This window comes from Myotis davidii, unplaced genomic scaffold (genome assembly GCF_000327345.1).
Source record: "Myotis davidii unplaced genomic scaffold, ASM32734v1 scaffold323, whole genome shotgun sequence".
Taxonomy (NCBI): domain Eukaryota; kingdom Metazoa; phylum Chordata; class Mammalia; order Chiroptera; family Vespertilionidae; genus Myotis; species Myotis davidii.
In genome coordinates this window covers 2981876-3000328 of record NW_006295491.1, presented here as the reverse complement: position 1 = coordinate 3000328, position 18453 = coordinate 2981876, and the positions used below count along the sequence as shown (strand labels likewise).

Here is an 18453-nt window from a genome sequence, read left to right as displayed (position 1 = left end):
GTGGGGGTCCCCACTGGGATGCCTGGCCAGTCTGGGTGAGGAGCTGAGGGCAGTTTTCAGGCTGGTCGGTACTGAAGCTCCCAGCCTCTCCTTTTTTTCTTTTTTTTTTAATTCTGGGATTTACCTTCTATAATTGAAACATTGTTGCCGTCACTGGCGCTCCTAGCTCTGAGGCCGCAGCCAGCTATCTGTGGTTTGTTTAGCTTCTATAATTGAAACTTAGTTGCTTTCAGTGGAGCTCAGAGCCAGGCTGCAGCAGATGGGAACCCTGGCTTCCTCCATCACTGGAGCAAGCAAGCCTCATGTTCACTTCAGCTGTGTGGCTGCCAGCCGCCATCTTGGTTGGCAGTTAATTTGCATATCACCCTGATTAGCCAACGGGAAGCGTAGAAGAGGTACGGTTAATTACCCTTTTTGTCTTTTATTAGATAGGATTTTAGTCCTATAATGTTTTGAAACATTGCAGGTGCTTTCAGCATACATAATCATCTTATTTATAAACTGATCAACAGCTTATAAGAATGCTTGAGACTGGTATAATATGGAAACTCACAAGTCAAAGAGTTACTCTCATTCTGCACACCAGGTGGAAAAGAAACAGAAATAAAGAACTATATAACATTAAATAAAGACGTTCAGAAAGATAAAAGTGGAAGGGTTACATATAAACATCTGGAATGCAGAGCTAAGTCCATAAGACACCATGACTATGTTAAAAAGAATTGGGCTCTTATTCTATTGCTGCCCCAAGGTGTGAGATGGCAGGTTTCTTAAGTTCTTTGAACCTCTATCTCTTCACTTCTAAAACTGTTAGTAAAATAGTAACATGCACCATTGCTGTGAGGATTAAGGTGGTGTAAAGAAGTTTCTACCTAATACAGAACCTGGCAGGGGTGTTTACAGGGCTGTACTTTAAAGGCGCAAAAGAAAGCATTCCAAGTGACTTCCTCATTAAGATTACTTACTGCAGCGCTTTTTCCTGGAAAGTTGAAAAAGGCATCAGGACCATACTTCTGAGGCACGTGCTTTAACACAGAGAGCAACTTCCCAGCATGTGGAGGCTATGAAAATAACCACCAGTTCATTAACCATATTATGTACCATCAAACAAAACTACTTACTTTTCATATAGTCATACTTCAATACACCCAAGAATAACCAACTAATGCTATAAGCTAAAAAGCATAAAATAACCAGAGAAAGGTTCTTTTCAACTATCTTAAATAAGTAAGCAACAAACTCTATGCCATCTTTTTTAAATACTCTAAGATATATGAGGTATTTAGTGAATATGAGCCAATATCATTTGACACCTAAAACTCTTCTCCACACTGCAGCAAAACGATCTCTTAAAATTACCAAGTAAATCAACCCACCACCCACCCCTCTTTAAAACAGTTTTTAATTTCACATATAAATAATGCTTACTGGTTCTATCTTTAAGGGCATGTTAAAAATAAAATATTTAAAAAAAAAATTTTTTTTAACCTTATAACCACAGTAGGAATTGTTAAGCCATTCAATAAAGAAGGTGTCTGAGGCAGAAGAACATGACCAGGGTCACACAGGTAGTAAGTGAAGAGGATGGGATCAGAACTCAGTCTGACTCCAGAGTCTATGCTTTTAACCACTACAATTTTACCTTGATATTATTCTTTCCTGTAGCTTCCTATTGCCTTTAAAATAAAGACCAAAACCCCTAACATGGCCTACAAGATACTTTATCTACATCTACCTACATTGTTAGCCTCATTTTGCATTTCAACTTTCTCTTCTCTGCACTCCATCCACAATGCCTTCTCTGTCATAACAGGGCCTGAGCACAAGCTATTCCTTGTGCTAAAAATGTTCTCACTAAGCCTATTTCTCTGCCCTATAACTAAACAAAACATACCCATCCTTTAGAGTTTATCTTCATGGTGACTTCCTCAGGGCAGTCTTCCCTAACCTCTGAGGCTGGATCAAATCTCCCTATAATATTTCATTCTACATATACCTCACTATATAGCACGTATAATACAAGTTGTAACATTACATTTATTTGATTAATGCCTCTTTGACCCACAATCTCCTCTGATGCATTAAACAACCAAGAGCTAAAATGAAAAACCTCACTAGTATTTACAAGAAAAAGCAAAGGTCAATCAGATATACATTATCATTTTAATCAGTTTACAAGCAAATGAGATAAAGTGTAGTACAGTCCTCTTTGTTAAAAGCTCAAAACCATGTCATAGTATAAGTGAAATCACTGGTTCCCATTCATCGTACTTGGTTGCTGCTCTAAGTTATTACTAACTGTCCAAAGAGTTCAGCAGTATTTTATCTAAACGCTGGGTGGAAAGCTTGACTTTTAGTGACCAAGAAATTTCCCATCAACCACATTGCTTATTATAAAAGTCTAATAACAAGTAACCACAATCACACCCATTTTTTAAAATAAATTCAAAATGAAATAACAAAAATTAACTCTGCATCTGAAATAAAAATACAGTATTATAGCATTTCCATATAGAGAAGTCATTCCTCAAAATTCCCTGTTCTATAAACCAATCAACAAAAATACACCAGCACTTTCACTGGCCAGTGTGGGTCAATGGTTGAGCATGGACGCATGAACCAAGAGGTCACTGGTTTGGTTCCGGTCAAGGCACATGGCAGGGTTGCAAGCTCAATCTCCAGCAGGGGGTGTGCAAGAGGCAGCAGATTGATGATGTTTCTCTCATCGATGTTTCTATCTCTCTATCCCTCTCCCTTCCTCTAAAAAAATCAATAAAAGCATATTAAAAAAAAAAGATAAGCACTTTCCTTCCCAGACACTGCTGAGAGATTATACAATGGGAAAGCCTTTCAGAAAATAATTTGGTGTTCACGTTGCAAGAGTTTTTAAAAATGTTCATGCCCATTGATACACAATTTCTATACGTAAAAACATTAAAGCAACTATTAAAATATGCTAAGCCCGGCCAATGTGGCTCAGTGGTTGAATGTCAACCTATAAACCAGGAGGTCCTGGTTCGATTCCTTGCCAGGGTACATGGTCAGGTTACTGGCTCAATCCCCAGTATGGGGTGTACAGGAGGCAGCCAATCAATGATTCTCTCTTATCAATACAAATATATTTTCAAGTAAAATAAAATATGCTAAAGATTCCCAATGATTTAAAAGAAAACATGGACATAATGAGGTAAAAACGGAAGATATTAAAAGGAACCAATGCCCTGGCCAGTTTGGTTCAGTGGATAGAGCATCAGCCTGCGAACTGAAAGGTCCCAGATTCAATTTCAGTCAAAGGCACAGGCCCGAGTTGTGGGCTCGATCCCCAGTGGGAGGCTTGCAGGAGACAGCCAATCAATGATTCCCTCTCATCATTGATGTTTCTGTCTCTCCCTCTTCCTTCCTCTCTGAAATCAGTAAAAATATATTTTTTTTAAGAAAGGAACCAAATTTACAGAAATAAAAAATATCTGAAATTTACAGAAAAAATAATCTGAAATTTTTAATGGATGAAATAAACACAGTACAGAATATAAGTTACCTTAAAATATAGCAATAAAACAATCTAAAATGAAGCACAAAGAGAAAAGATTGGGGGGAAAGGTGAAAAGATCTCAGTGACTGTGGGAGACTCAATAGAGCTACATGTGCCTGGGCAATGCAGCTCAGTGATTGAGCATTGACTTATGGACCAGGATGTCACTATTTGATTTCTGGGCAGGTCACATGCCTGGGTTGCAGGCTCAGTCCCCAGTAGGGGGCGTGCAGGAGGCAGCTAAACGATAATTCTCTCTCATCATTGATGTCTCTTTCTTTCTCTCTCTCTCCCTTCCTCTGTATGAATTAATTTTCTTAAATTAGAGAGAGAGAGAGTGCACGAGCGAGAGCACGCTACATGTAATTGGAGTCCCAGAAGAAGGGGAGAAGGGACCAAAAACTTTTTGAATAAATAATAAGCACAATATTTCCAAATTTGAGGAAAATTATAGTATAACCCACAGATTCAAGAACTTTAACAAGGATAAACACAAGGTAAACCATATAAAGAAACAAAAATTGCTGAGAATTAGTGATAACATCTTAAAAGTAGCCAGAGAACTAGAGTTTGATACAAATAAACTAAAGAGTCTAACCACTTTAATACAATAGAGTACATAGAGCACAAATTTAAATATACTTAAACAGACCTAGATTAAGGATTAGCTAGCAGTTGCTGTGAACAACAATCTCTAAAGGGCACTAAAGTAAGCCTAGAAATGCAACCAAAATGGAGAAAATATTTGCTAGTATTCTAAGGGAGAAATAACTAAGTAATAGAAAGAAAGTTTGATAAGGCAGCTAGAGTTCAAAATAAATTGACGACCACACCATCCACTAAGTTGCATCTAAGGAGGTGGATCCAATTACCTGAAAAGGTGTTGTTGTTTTTTGTTCATTGAGTGGGTCATTCATATGTAAGGGCCACAGGTATACTACTCAGATCAACAGAAAGAGAATTTGGGTACTGCGACCTAAAACTTTTATTTTTTTTTGTCCTTACCCTTTTCATCAAAAAAAATGTTGGATATATAGTGAAGAATAGCAATGTGAAGAAGGACCAATTTATTGCCTAAAACACTCAGTTCCCTTAATCCACATCTGTGTCAAGTCATGGCAAAGCATCTATATAGATCTAAATGCTATTTTAGTTGATTCCTTTCCTTCAATTTGACATCTGACCCCTCTGTATACTTCCAAATATCAAAGAGTACTTAGGTTTATTTTACCCATTGTCCTTTATCTCCTTGAAGTTTACTGAAGAATAGCTTTAGTTCTCGAACTGTCAAATTATAGCTAGCCAGCACTCCCAACATGTCAACTAAAAGATCTGGAAACAAAGAAAACAATAAAATAATTAAGCTACTTATATTTCTTGAAGGATTAAAATATACTGTGATTAAGAGTTCAGACACTAAAGTTCCAGTTACATGTTAGATGCTCAAGTATTTCTTAAATAAATATCCTATATAATAAAAGAGTAATATGAAAATCGAACGGCGGAACGACTGGTCACTATGACGTGAACTGATCACCAGGGGACAGATGCTCAACACAGGAGCTGCCCCCTGGTGGTCAGTGAACTCTCACAGGGGGAGCACCGCTTAGCCAGAAGCCGGGCTAATGGCCGGCAAGCGCAGCAGCAGCAGCAGCGAGAGCCTCTCCAGTGGGGAGTGGGCCTAAGCCAGTGGTGGGCAAACTGCGGCCCCTTGAGTGTGGCTCTTCCACAAAATCCCACGTGCGGGTGCGCACATACAGTGCGATTGAAACTTCGTGGCCACACTCAAGGGGCCAAAGAGCCACCATGTGGCTCGCAAGCTGCAGTTTGCCAACCACTGGCCTAAGCCATCAGTCAGACATCCCCCGCAGGATCCCAGACTGTGAAAGGGCACAGGCCAGGCTGAGGGACAACTGTCCCCTCAAGTGCATAAATTTCATGCATGAGCCTCTAGTTACTAAACAAGAAAAATACAGTACTTAAAAATCAACCTTTATTTCTTTCCATCCATTGTACCATAGAAAAAAACATACCTGCTATCATACTATCGACTTTTTCAATTTTCCCAAGCACTTTTTCAACAAGGCCTACTTCAGTGCAGACTTGAAGATTTCGTATGCTCTTCTTCAGAATGGCTGTAAACATGCTCCAAACTTCTGCTTGGCAAGTAATGTCACATTTTTCTAGTAGGTCCACCATGCAGATGATACTCTCACCTTCTTGGATAATGAAATTCATTTCCAAATCAAACTGCCCACCTACCAACTTCCAAAAGAAAAAAAAATTACAAGCATTAGTACTTCATTCAATGTAACTGGAGCATGCTCCTACGCTTTAGCTTGGCAATTACTATCTGTACACATTCTTCTCTAGGTCCTACAACATTAAAATGGTCTTTGTTACACACACACACACACACACACACACACACACACACAGCTATAAAAATCTCAAAGAAATCTTCAAGTTAACATAACACAAAGTCAAGCAAGACTGGAAATATAAAAATGCAAGTATTTTCTCAACAAAAACAAACATGAGGTGTCAGGTAAATCACTACCTACTGCCCTGCTATGAATAAAGATATAACTTAGCTCTATAACTGCTTCTAATTCAATATTTCAGTTATGAATTATAAATTTTGTGAACTACTCACAGCAACCTAAAAGTCCTTCGCTACCTATCAAAGGTATGAGTTCACAGCAAAAGTGGAAAACTAAAAATGGCTCAGAGCAAACACAAAAGTCAAAGTTTATATTTGTCGAATCCATGGTTTACAACAGTATACATTTTGATGCCTCTCCTTCCCTGTCAATCATCAGGATAACTTTAGTCACACACCCAAAGTCAGAAATCAAGAAAATTTATTTCATTGACTTGACTATCAGAAAATCCATCCAGAGAAAACTGGTACTGACCTATCCCACCTTGCCATCTCACCCATAGCCATCTCCCACAAACAGAAGGTTTTTTAAATTTTAACAAATCCCAATTGTTTAAAAGAATTAAAATGCTTCTGCAATTACTTTTGCAAAGCTATCCTTTTTTAGAATTTTAAATTTACATTACTGGTATTTGTAGTTTTCAACATACATATTATAGTTATATGTTGTTAATAGTCTTGAAATTCTGCACGTCAGAGTTACCTATGTGAAATTAAGGTACATGATTAAACAAAGATTTAGTATCAGGATGCACAACTATCCTTTTAAAGTAGATTTTTAAAATATCACCTATACATACTCCTGTACTTCTGAACACTTCTTAGTTTTTCATTATGCATTCCTAAACCCAAAAGGTGGGCAAGAATTAGGAGAAAGTGAACTTCACAAAACAAATGCCAATAGCTTATAACAAACATAACCAAATAGATATTACTCCAGGAAAGCAAGGAAAGTTCAGAATTAGGAAATCAATTAAACCTCCTTGCAACCAGAGATCAATATGTGTCCCAGGTTCTGCCAAAGATACACACTGGCAGGAGAAAGAAAAACCAGAAAAATGAACAACATAACACAGTATCTGCATGCAGGGAGATAAGAATTCCTGGCGAGCAGAATGGTAAAGGCATTTGGTCCTTCTATGAGATTTTAGTGTACAATTCTTGCATCATCAGTAAGAAGAACTGTAAGGAGATGACAGCTGGGTTTCTGCTAAAAGAGCCCCTTGGTGTGATTGGGCCAATTCATCTAGCTGTGGTCCTGATTATGATGTATACATGCTCGATTCCCTAGCCCACCCAAAAATCCTGTAGCTACACAAGAACTCTAAAATAGACTTTTGGGGGATTTTTGTGAAAATGATTTGCTTGTTTTGTCTTTTTCTATTCTAAAATAATTTCAAAGGTTCAAAAAGTTGTAAAATAGGATAGTTCCTGTACACCATTTACTCAGCTTGCCCTAATGTGAATATCTGTATATATAAAAGCCTAATATGCAAAATGTCCCCTTGGGAGTTCAACCAGGAGACCAGGAGTTCGATCACTCGCTATGACATGTGCTGACCACCAGAGGGCAGCATGGAACAAAGGAAGGCCCCAGCTGGCAGCAAGCAGCCAGCAGCCAATAGGGAGCCTACCCATGCACGAATTTCATGCACTGATCCTCTAGTATCATATAATCATAGTAGCATCATTAGAACCAGGAAATTCACATTGACACAATACCATTAACAAATATTACTCAAATGTTGCCACTTGTCATACTGATGTCCTTTTTCTGACACAAGATCAGCATCCCCTTATTCTTCTCCAAACTGAGACAGTGGCACAGGCATTCTCTGACTTCATGATTTTGACACTATGAAGGCATATTTGCCAGGTATTTTATAGACTGTCTTATCTACATTGTTTCCTTCATGTTTAAATTCAGGTTATGAATTTTGGTACCTGATGGTACCTGATGTCAATATGTCTCACAATTGGTGATGTTAGCTTGAATCAATTTGTTTAAGGTGGTGTCTATCAGATTTTTTTCACTTTAAAAGCACTTGTGGGAAATACTTTCAAACTATACAAATATTTTGTTTCTCATCAAACTTTTAAGAATCCACTAATGAATCTTACCTGCAACTGTTATTACTAACTGGACATTTGCTAAATGGTGATTTTATATTTCCATCATACTTCCTACATATAAATAGAAAAAGACTTCCTTTAATAATAAAATGCATCAATCACACCTGAAAAGCCAGCATCATGCTCAAAAAGGGAAACTGGAATGATTCTCATGAAAGTTAGAAACAAGACGAGGACACAGTATCTTCACTATCATTTGATATTATTCTAGAGATACAGAAGTCACATTTAGTCAAAGGCAGCAGTGGAGGATTTGAAATTACAATTATTTTCAGATTATATAATCTATATCTAGAAAAACAAAGAGCTTCAACTGAAAAATTATAAATTAGAAAATATTTGGTAATGAAACTACTGAAATAGTCTATATGGATCAATCTCAAAAGATGTATTTGTAGAACATTTCAGTAATGACGTTTGAATAAAAAACTTCATTTTAGCATTTTTTGAATAGAAAAAAGAAGAAACAATCCCCCAAAGAAAACATAAGGTAACTAAGAGGCTCAGTGCACAAATTCATGCATGGGGTCCCTCAGCCTGGCCAGCTATGGGGAGGGACCACAGGAGGTTGGCCAGCCACGGGAGGTTGGTCGTGGATGCTCCATTGAGCATCTTCCCTCTGGTGGTCAGTGCATCGTCATAGTGACCGGTCGACCGGTCATTCGGTCGACACTGGTCGACCGGTCGTAACAGTCGCTTAGGCTTTTATATATATAGATGGTTAGTAAAGTTGTATATAACTACATAAGGGAATATAATGCAGCCATTGAAAAGAATGAAGCAGCTCCATCTGATATGAAAAAATATCTAAAATACATTATGTGGGCCCTAGCTGGTTTGGGTCAGTGGACAGAGCGTTGGCTTGCAGACTGAAGGGTCCCAGGTTCAATTCGAGTCAAGGGCACATGCCTGGGTTGTGAGCTCAATCCCTAGTAGGGGACGTGCAGGAGGCAACCAATCAATGATTCTTTCTCATCATTGATGTTTTTAACTCTCTCTTCCTCTCCCTTCCTCTCTGAAATCAATAAAAATATGTATTTTTAAAAATAATAAATAAAATACATTACGTGAGAAAATGAAAGTGGAAAAGTGTGAATAGCAGGCTACTATATGAGCATAAAACATACAGACAGGAGAGCCTGCGCCCGAGCAGACAGGCGCTCGCAGCTGAAACCGTCTCCTTGGCGCGTCTCTCCCCACATCTGAGCAGCCTTCTCGCTCCCGGGCACAATGGCAACTCTTAAGGAAAAACTGATTGCACCAGTTGCCAAAGAAGAGGCAACAACCCCAAACAATAAGATCACTGTTGTGGGTGTTGGACAAGTTGGTATGGCGTGTGCCATCAGCATTCTGGGAAAGTCTCTGGCTGATGAGCTGGCCCTTGTGGATGTGTTGGAAGATAAACTCAAAGGAGAAATGATGGATCTGCAGCATGGAAGCTTATTTCTTCAGACACCTAAAATTGTGGCAGATAAAGACTACTCTGTGACCGCCAATTCTAAGATTGTGGTGGTAACTGCTGGAGTTCGCCAGCAAGAGGGAGAGAGCCGTCTGAACCTGGTGCAGAGGAACGTTAATGTCTTCAAGTTCATTATTCCTCAGATCGTCAAGTACAGCCCTGATTGCATCATAATTGTGGTTTCTAACCCAGTGGATATTCTCACATATGTTACCTGGAAACTAAGTGGATTACCCAAGCACCGCGTGATTGGAAGTGGATGTAATCTGGATTCTGATAGATTTCGCTATATTATGGCTGAGAAACTTGGCATTCATCCCAGCAGCTGCCATGGATGGATTTTGGAAGAACATGGCGACTCCAGTGTGGCTGTGTGGAGTGGAGTGAATGTGGCAGGCGTTTCTCTCCAGGAACTGAATCCAGCAATGGGAACGGACAATGACAGTGAAAACTGGAAGGAAGTGCATAAGATGGTGGTTGAAAGTGCCTATGAAGTCATCAAGTTAAAAAGATACACCAATTGGGCTATTGGATTAAGTGTGGCTGATCTCATTGAATCCATGTTTAAAAATTTATCCAGGATTCATCCAGTATCAACGATGGTGAAGGGGATGTATGGCATTGAGAATGAAGTCTTCCTGAGTCTCCCGTGCATTCTGAATGCTCGGGGATTAACCAGTGTTATCAACCAGAAACGAAGGATGATAGAACTACAATGTGATTAACCATGCCCCTTTAGTTTCCATCCATGAACATGGATCACAGTTTGCTTCTATCCTGCTAAATATGGGAACCTGGGCATACAGAATCAAAGCCCAAATGCTTGCAACATGAGTCCTTGAACAAATAAATTAACGATGGTAGTGTGAAAAAAAAAAAAAAACATACAGACAGACACATACCTAAGAATGATACACAAGAAACTAGTGCTTGTCTCTGAAAAGATAATTTTTAGGAAAGAGGGCAAAGGGAGAGTTCTTAGTATATACACTTTGGGACATTCTTCACACAGAACTAAATAGCTCCAAGTTGCAACTAACTTAAGAGACCTTACCTTCACCATAATATTACTTACATCAATCTTTCATTTTGATATGTTTATTACATCATTAACCACCCTTCCAAGAAGCTATAAAATAATTTTTACAAGTAATTTCCAAAAAAAGACAACCCAAATATTTTACCAGCTTTTAAATTGAGTTGATATTGTGAAAGCAACATCTAGACAGGTGTTTTAAATATTCATCCATTGCTTTAAATATTATAAAATATGTCTTTCAAGGAGAAAATTGATGGCAGAAATTGCTACACACAAATGTGTGGCATATTTGATATACTATATGTACGCATATCTATTATACCTAAAAACATACAGAGTCTACAGTATGTCATGTTAACCCTTTCTAATAGTTATTGGAAACTGATCAACCTTCAAAACACAAATCTGTTTCCAATGACAGGGATCATAATCTAAGTCCAGGCACTGGCTAGTTATTATCTGAGCTGTAGTAATGGCTCTGCACTACAAAATGTAATCTTCCCAAATGTCACAGTAAGTTATGAATATCTGAGCAGCCTAATGCACTTTACTAGCCATGAAATGTGAAAATGTAATCTTATTACCTTTTTTATGGTTCTATTTTTTTTGAATAATGTAGCCTGGAAACTGATGTATAGTCTTTTTCTGCATTTTAGCATGATTTGGTCTCCTTTGCTATATAGAACATTTTTCAAAACTCTGTATTTCAACACGTTTTAGTCTTGGCCTGAACTTCATAAACAATTTTTATAGCAACCTTCAGGGTGGCATAGCGTGCTTTCTATAGGTTATAGTTTAACGTACAAGATTATAGAAATTTTAAAGCATATTAATCAAAGAATTCAAATAAACCTTCACAACTTTTGTATTAAGAACTTTAATTTGGGCATGATGATTATCTTCTTACCAATAGTTATATTAATGAAGTGATCTAAGATGAAATTCGTAATTAAACCTAAGTCACTTGTCTTTTCAGAAAAGCAAGAAATACATATAAACCAAAAATAATATTCTCTTCAAAAGATATATGCAACTAAAAAGTCTGTAACATATAGAAAATTCTAATACTTCAAAGTGAAGCCAAGTTTTCCCTGAAAATGTGCTAAATTTTTCCTGAAAACTGTGGCAAGAGTAAGGTATAATAGAAAAAAAAATGGACAGACTACAATCACAGCCTATGCTCCTATGTAGATACCTTGTAACAAATCACTTTTTTCTCTGGACCTGTCCATTCATTTTGCAAAATGAACTAAGAGTAAGCTTCTGTTGTTTATCTGCATCCTTCAAAAATGTATTTACTTTTTAAAAGTGCTGATCTCAAGGTTTCCAATTTATCTCTATGAATCCATTCCTAAGAGAAAGTGACCCTATACACATTTACAGGCACTAGAAACTTATTAATAGGGAGGAGCTGAGGGAAAATTACAATGCCGTGGCATGGTCTATAATGTCTCCCCATTGACATTTTCTTCTTCCCTAATGAGTTTCTAATTTGGTACATGAGATCCAGGCAAAAGATCTCACCTCCCAGCTTTACCTCAAGTTTCCAGTGATGTGACCAAACTCTGAAGAAGGAGGATAGTAATATGTGCAACTTCTGGGTATATAACTCTTAAAAGGAAGGTAACATGACTTCTCTTTGCAACTTTCCTTCCCCTTACATAGTGCTGAAACAATGGCAAGAGTTAGAGTAACATGCTGGAATCTATATTATAACTTTCCTATTGAAATAACAGAGCAGAAAGATCTATGGATCCCAGTGATCCTAGAACTCTCTCAGTAGCTCTGGACCATTTAACTACCCAAATTTTCACCTGAAAGGGCAAATACATTTCTATCTTATTTACACCACTGTCATTAGGGCCTCTCTATCATATCTGCTTAAAACCTATATCCTGACTAATATATATGCTAAGGCCATTAGCTGCATTTTCTCAGAAATTGAAACATTTATATATTTATAACTATCTCAAGTGATATATCCCCATTCCCACCTCTCATACTATATCAGGTGTTAGTTAACTAAGCAACAGTATCTATTTTGGCCTAATTTTAAGAGATGGCAGTGTGCCCTGACAAGCTTAGAAACAGAAATAGCACATCGTGAATTTTACACAACTCAATTTGTAGACTCCACATGTGAAAATGTAATGGCAGAGACTTACTATCCTATATAATAAAAGGCTAATATGCAAACTGTCCCCTCGACCAGGAGCTCTGGGAGTTCGACCAGGGAGTGGGGCGGCCAGCCAACAGCCCGCAGCCCCTCCCCCCAACTGGCCAGGCCCGATCGTCCCAATTGGGCAGGCTGGCTGGACCCCACCTGTACACAAATTCGTGCACCAGGCCTCTAGTATATAAATAATAAATGATAAAATACAGAATAGAGTAAGATTAGATGTCATAATTTCATTAGTGTACATGTCTTTTGAAATCATCCCTAACATTAAACATAATACAATAATACATTGCCTAGTCAGTTACTAGTAGAGAAGAAAGTTCAATATGCTGGCAACATAACCATCAGCCTTTACTTTATATCAACCCTTTCCAGAGAGACTTAACCAAAATAACCTACTCCTCCATCAACATCAGCTGAGAGGCTACTTAGGCTTACAAATGTGCCATTTAGTGTACACAAAAGAAAGCATTCTCTGAATTAGAATAGAAAATGTGCAAAAATTTATTAAAATGTTTGATAAAATTCCAGTAAGAATTTAAATTTCCAATAAAAATGTAGACACATATTCTTATATCTCAGACGTCCCTCCTCAGATAGGTTCACCTCATATGGCTTTCCCAATTACCCAAAGGTCTATTTTATATAACTCTAACATACACATATTTATGCATTATGTATTACAGTATACTATAGAAAATGCCTAAAGAATATGCAGCAGACTACTAGTGAAGTCTATTAGTGGAAGATAAAGCAGGAGGGATATCTCGGCTGTGAGGTCACCCCCGGGAAGTGATAGGTCCCAGCTCTACACCAGGCCCCTCAGCCTAGGGTTCTAGTGCCAGGAAAAATAGTCCCCATAACTCTGGCTATAAAAACCAGGGGGATTAAGGCTGAGGGAGACAGGGCTACTGAAGTCCCAGGCAGTTCCTCTTAAAGGGCCTGCACACAGACTTACTCCGACTCACTCCCTCTGAGTTCCAGTGCTGGGGCAGCAGCTCAAAAGGCACCAGGGACGTACAGAGAGGAACTAACTTGTCTGGCATCAGGCAACAGTTGGAGGAGCAATGTACTCCTAGACAGAAGTGCTTGCAGAGGTCATTGTTCCTTTCCTGAGCCCTCCACACAGCCAGCAGTTAGGTGACATATTTGAGTCTCCATCAACCTGGCTAACACTGTTCACCCCATCCTGTGAATGCCCTGTCTTGAGCCATAAATATATAGGTCAGATAATAAAGTTGCATCTTATTGGTCAAACCATATAATAAGGTTGTGTCTAAGTGGTTAATATTTGGTACCAAAAATCCTTATATATAAGTATAGGCACCTGATTCTTTTAAAAGTCATTCTGGAACAAAACAGGTATGCAATTACTTTTTTTGTATAAATCAATCAAAATCATAACTTTTTTCAGACAGGCAAAAATATATATTTTGATGTGCCACAGAATTTTAGTCATTAGTTTAAGTGTGCCATGAAATAAAAAGGTTGAAAATTGCTGCCAAAGATGAACAAATGAACCTTTACCTAAGTACCATACCTTACACAAAAATTAACTCAGTACAGATCACAGATTTAAATGTAAAACATAAAACTTTTTAGAAAACATACAAAAGAAAATCTTCAGGATTTAGGATTAGGTAAAGAGAGTTCTTAGACTTAACATCAAAAGCAAGAACAATACACGGGAAAAAACTGATAAAGTAGACATTATTAAAATTTTAAAATTTGCTCTCCAAAAAACCCTGTTAAAGAGGTTAAAGTAATAAGCTGCTGACTAGAAGAATGTATTTGCAAACCACATATCTGACAAAAGAAAATATCTATAATAAATCTCAAAATTCAACAGCAAGGAAACAAAAAATCTAATTATGGAACAAAAAAAAAATCCAATGGTCAAAAGACAAGAACAGACATATCATTTAAGAGGATATAGAGAAGGATGACACAAAAAAAGAAGAAGAAAAAAAGAGGATATAGAGATGACAAATAAGCACATGAAAAGATATTCAACATCATTAGCCATTAGAGAAATGCAAATTAAAACCACAATGAGATATTACACATCTATCAGAATAGCTAAAAAAAAAAAAAGTGACAATACCAAACACTGGCAAGGAAGCAGAGAAATTGAATCATTCATACTTTGCTAATGGGAATGAAAGATGACACAGTCACTCTGGAAAACAGTTTTGCAATGTTGGGTTTTTGTTTTGTTTCTTTATTGTTTAAAGTTTTACATATGTCTCCTTTTCCCCCCACTGACCTCTCCCCGCACGCTCCCGCCCTCCAGCACATGCCCCCACCCCATTTGGCAGTGTTTTAAAAAGACTAAATATGCAACTACTATCCCATCTACTAAATGCACTCCTAGTATTTCTCCCATAGAAATGAAAACATGTTCACACAAAAACCTGTACAAAATGGTTTATAACAGCTTTATTCATCATCGCCAAAAAAAAAAAAAATGAAAACAACTCAGATGTCCTTCAACAGGTAAATGGTTAACTGCTTTATTCATACCATGGAATATTACTCAACACTAAAAAGGAACTATTAGTATACACAACAATCTAGATGCATCTCCAGAGAAATGTTCCAAAATAAAACAATAGGTCATATAGCACATGATTCCATTTATATAAAGTTCTTGAAGTGACAAAATTACAGAACTGGAGAACAGACTGGAGGTCGCCAGGGTTAAGGGGAGGTGCAGGAGGAGGAAAATAGATGTGAATATAAAAGGGCAACAGCATGGATCCTTATGTGAATGAAAATTTTCTGTATCTTGGTTGTACTAATATCAACTCTGTGCTATAGTTTGTAAGATTTTCCTACTGAGGGAAACTGAGAAAAGGGTGCAAGGGATCTCTGTATTATTTCTTACAACTGCATATAAATCTACAAATATCTCAAAATAAAAAGTTTACTTTAAAAATACAAGTAACTGATGTGAGTTGTCACTTTGTTCATAGAATTAATTGCTCCACTAATAGAAAACTTTATTAACCTAGGTGAATTTCTCATTGGCAGGAAATAAAAGCCAAATTAAAGGGCAAGGAAAACCTCCTGAGCACAACTTCATCTAAAGACATACAAGTCCGAGTTTCTTTAATTCTGCCTTCTTCCCCACCCAAGCCAAAAAAAAAAAAGTATATTTAATCACTTGCCCTGCACCTAAAAATAGGTTTGCCATATAATATACAAAAAAATGATTAAGCATAAGTTTATATCAAATGGAGTTGAACTATATATCCTATTGACTCAGATCAAACCCTTGCATTATAGAATATGCAAATTTGAACCTTCAAACAGGAAATGAAATTTTCTAAATCCATTACATAACTTCAGATTCATGTGTGCACTGAAGGCTAATAAATCATTTAAACCTTCATACACAGAACCTTTTTAAATTTGCATTTATCTACAGTAAATATTGCCATGTTCTTTAATAGCTTGCTAGTTCAATCTAGCAAACCAATGATTTACAGCAATGACATATTTTAAAAATCAGAAATCTATCACTGTGTGTCAACCAGTCAGAAGTCCACTGAACTTACATTACTCAGAATCAAAACATCCTATGATATGAAAGAGATAGCAAAACGTCCTGAATCCCATAATCGAATCAATTATTCTAGTATTTGAGTTTGAGTATGTTTACATATAACTGTTCATAAAATCACATACACTTTAAGAACCCTTTCACTTTAACAGCTTAGCTCTATTATGTTATCATTTCCTCATGTTCCGAACTATTTTAAAATGCATTGTTAAATTTCACAATTTATAATATGAAGACTCTGCAAATCCTATTCTGAGGAATAGCAAAAATTAGACTATATCAAAGAAACATCTATATATTAACTTTTATGAACTTTTAGATCCTTATAATTTCAGACCAATACTCTTTAATATCATATCAATTTTTATATGTAGAGAGATTTATCAGATATGAAAAAGAAAATGTGTTAAGAACAGGAATAAACAGGAAACAATCTAAATGTCCACTGTAACAAACATCTGTTTTTGTCTGTGTACACTCCTTTCTTTAATGCCCCATTCCATTCCTAGCATTCTTCCAGCAATAAAGTCACAGTACCTCACACCCAAGCCATAGAAAGGACACTTAACTCAGGCCTGGCACATAGCGGTCACAGTGATTAACTCAGGGGTGAAAATGTAACCTAAATCAGACCAATAAATATTACAAAGATTGTTATTTTAATTGCGAGGTAAAAAAGAAAGGCTTTTGGCCTTCTGGGTCAAAAGCTGAACTGGTAGCTTATAGCAGACATCGTCCCTGATATGTGAGAGAAACCAATCTCTATCACAAATGGAGAAAGATATTCTAGTGGCATCAACTTCCTACTTTCAGCACCTGGTTCCATAGTATCCTGGTTCTCACAGTTTCATTCAATTATCTATTCTGGTCCTACAGCCCAATCAACCTTATACTTCAGCTACTTTGATGTAAGTTCTATCTCTCAAAAACAAAGAAGTCCACACTAATTTCAAAAACAGGGAATTAGCTCAACTGGGACACATCTGTACAATTGTATATAATGCAGCCATTTTTTAATAAAGTTTTTCAGTTGCATTTATACTTCTCTATCAGCCATTTTTTAATAAAGTTTTTCAGTTGCATTCATACTTCTCTATCAACAACATAATGTATTACACCTAATGTCTTGTTTTTATTTTAAAAAAAATACTTTGTCAGTCTGATCTGTTCCATGCTTCCATGTCTCCAAATCTCAGAGGGAAGGAAGGAGGGGGAGACAGGAAAACATTAGCCAAAGAATCTATACGCACATATGCATAACCCATGGATACAGACAATAGTGCTGTAGGCCTGGGGGTGGGGGGTGGCTGGTGCGGGGTGGATGGGGTCTAGGGGGGAGGAGGAAACATATTACGTAATAGTTTGAACAATAACTATAAATTTCAAAAAATAAAATAGTAAAAGCAAGAAATACTTTGTTATATTCCTATGCTACCTAAATAAAATTCATATACTGAATTTCATCAATTCTTTAAAAAAAAAAAACACAAAAAAATACTCTCAAAACCAGAATGTGTCTTACAATCAATGGCATCATAAACTGAAATTGGCAGGTCTTTTTCTTAATGCTGAATAAAATAATGGCAAAGGTACAACTGATAAATCTTAGATTTGATAAAATGCAATAGATAATAAGACTGATCAAGAAACAACAAAGAGCTACATAGTAATATTACAGAATTGTATACCTGATATATATTTTTTTAAAATATATACTGATTTTAGAGAGAGAGGAAGAGGAGGGGAGAGAGAGAAAGAGAAAGAGAGAGAAACATGGATATATATAAACATTGACTGACTCCTCCTACACAACCTCTACTGAGGATCCAGCCCGCAACCCAGGCATATGTCCTGACCGATAATCAAACCTGGGACCTTTTGGAAGATGGACTACGCTCAACTGAGCCACACCAACCAGGTCTGAAACCTGCATAATTTTATTAACCAATGTCACCCCAAGAAACTCAATTTAAAAAGTAAAAAAAAAAAAAAAAAAGCCCTAGGCAGTGAACTCAATGGTTAGAGCAGGGGTGGGCAAACTTTTTGACTCGAGGGCCACAATGGGTTCTTAAACTGGACCGGAGGGCCGGAACAAAAGCATGG

General features: G+C 37.2%; 1 protein-coding gene and 1 pseudogene across 5 annotated transcripts in view; one reads left to right on the top strand and one right to left on the bottom strand.

Annotated features, from left to right (window-relative positions):
• The window catches only part of LRBA (LPS-responsive vesicle trafficking, beach and anchor containing), a 554230-nt gene that overhangs the window by 498926 nt on the left and 36851 nt on the right, over positions 1-18453 (bottom strand). For all 5 annotated transcript variants that reach the window (XM_006770131.2, XM_006770133.2, XM_006770134.2 and 2 more), the window contains exons 3-5: positions 5566-5797; positions 4764-4864; positions 966-1061 (exon numbers count right to left, since the gene is read on the bottom strand). In XM_006770131.2, the coding sequence (XP_006770194.1) occupies positions 966-1061; positions 4764-4864; positions 5566-5797 (429 nt within the window). The remainder of the gene's footprint in view (positions 1-965; positions 1062-4763; positions 4865-5565; positions 5798-18453) is intronic.
• On the top strand, positions 9249-10292 carry LOC102771086 (annotated as a pseudogene).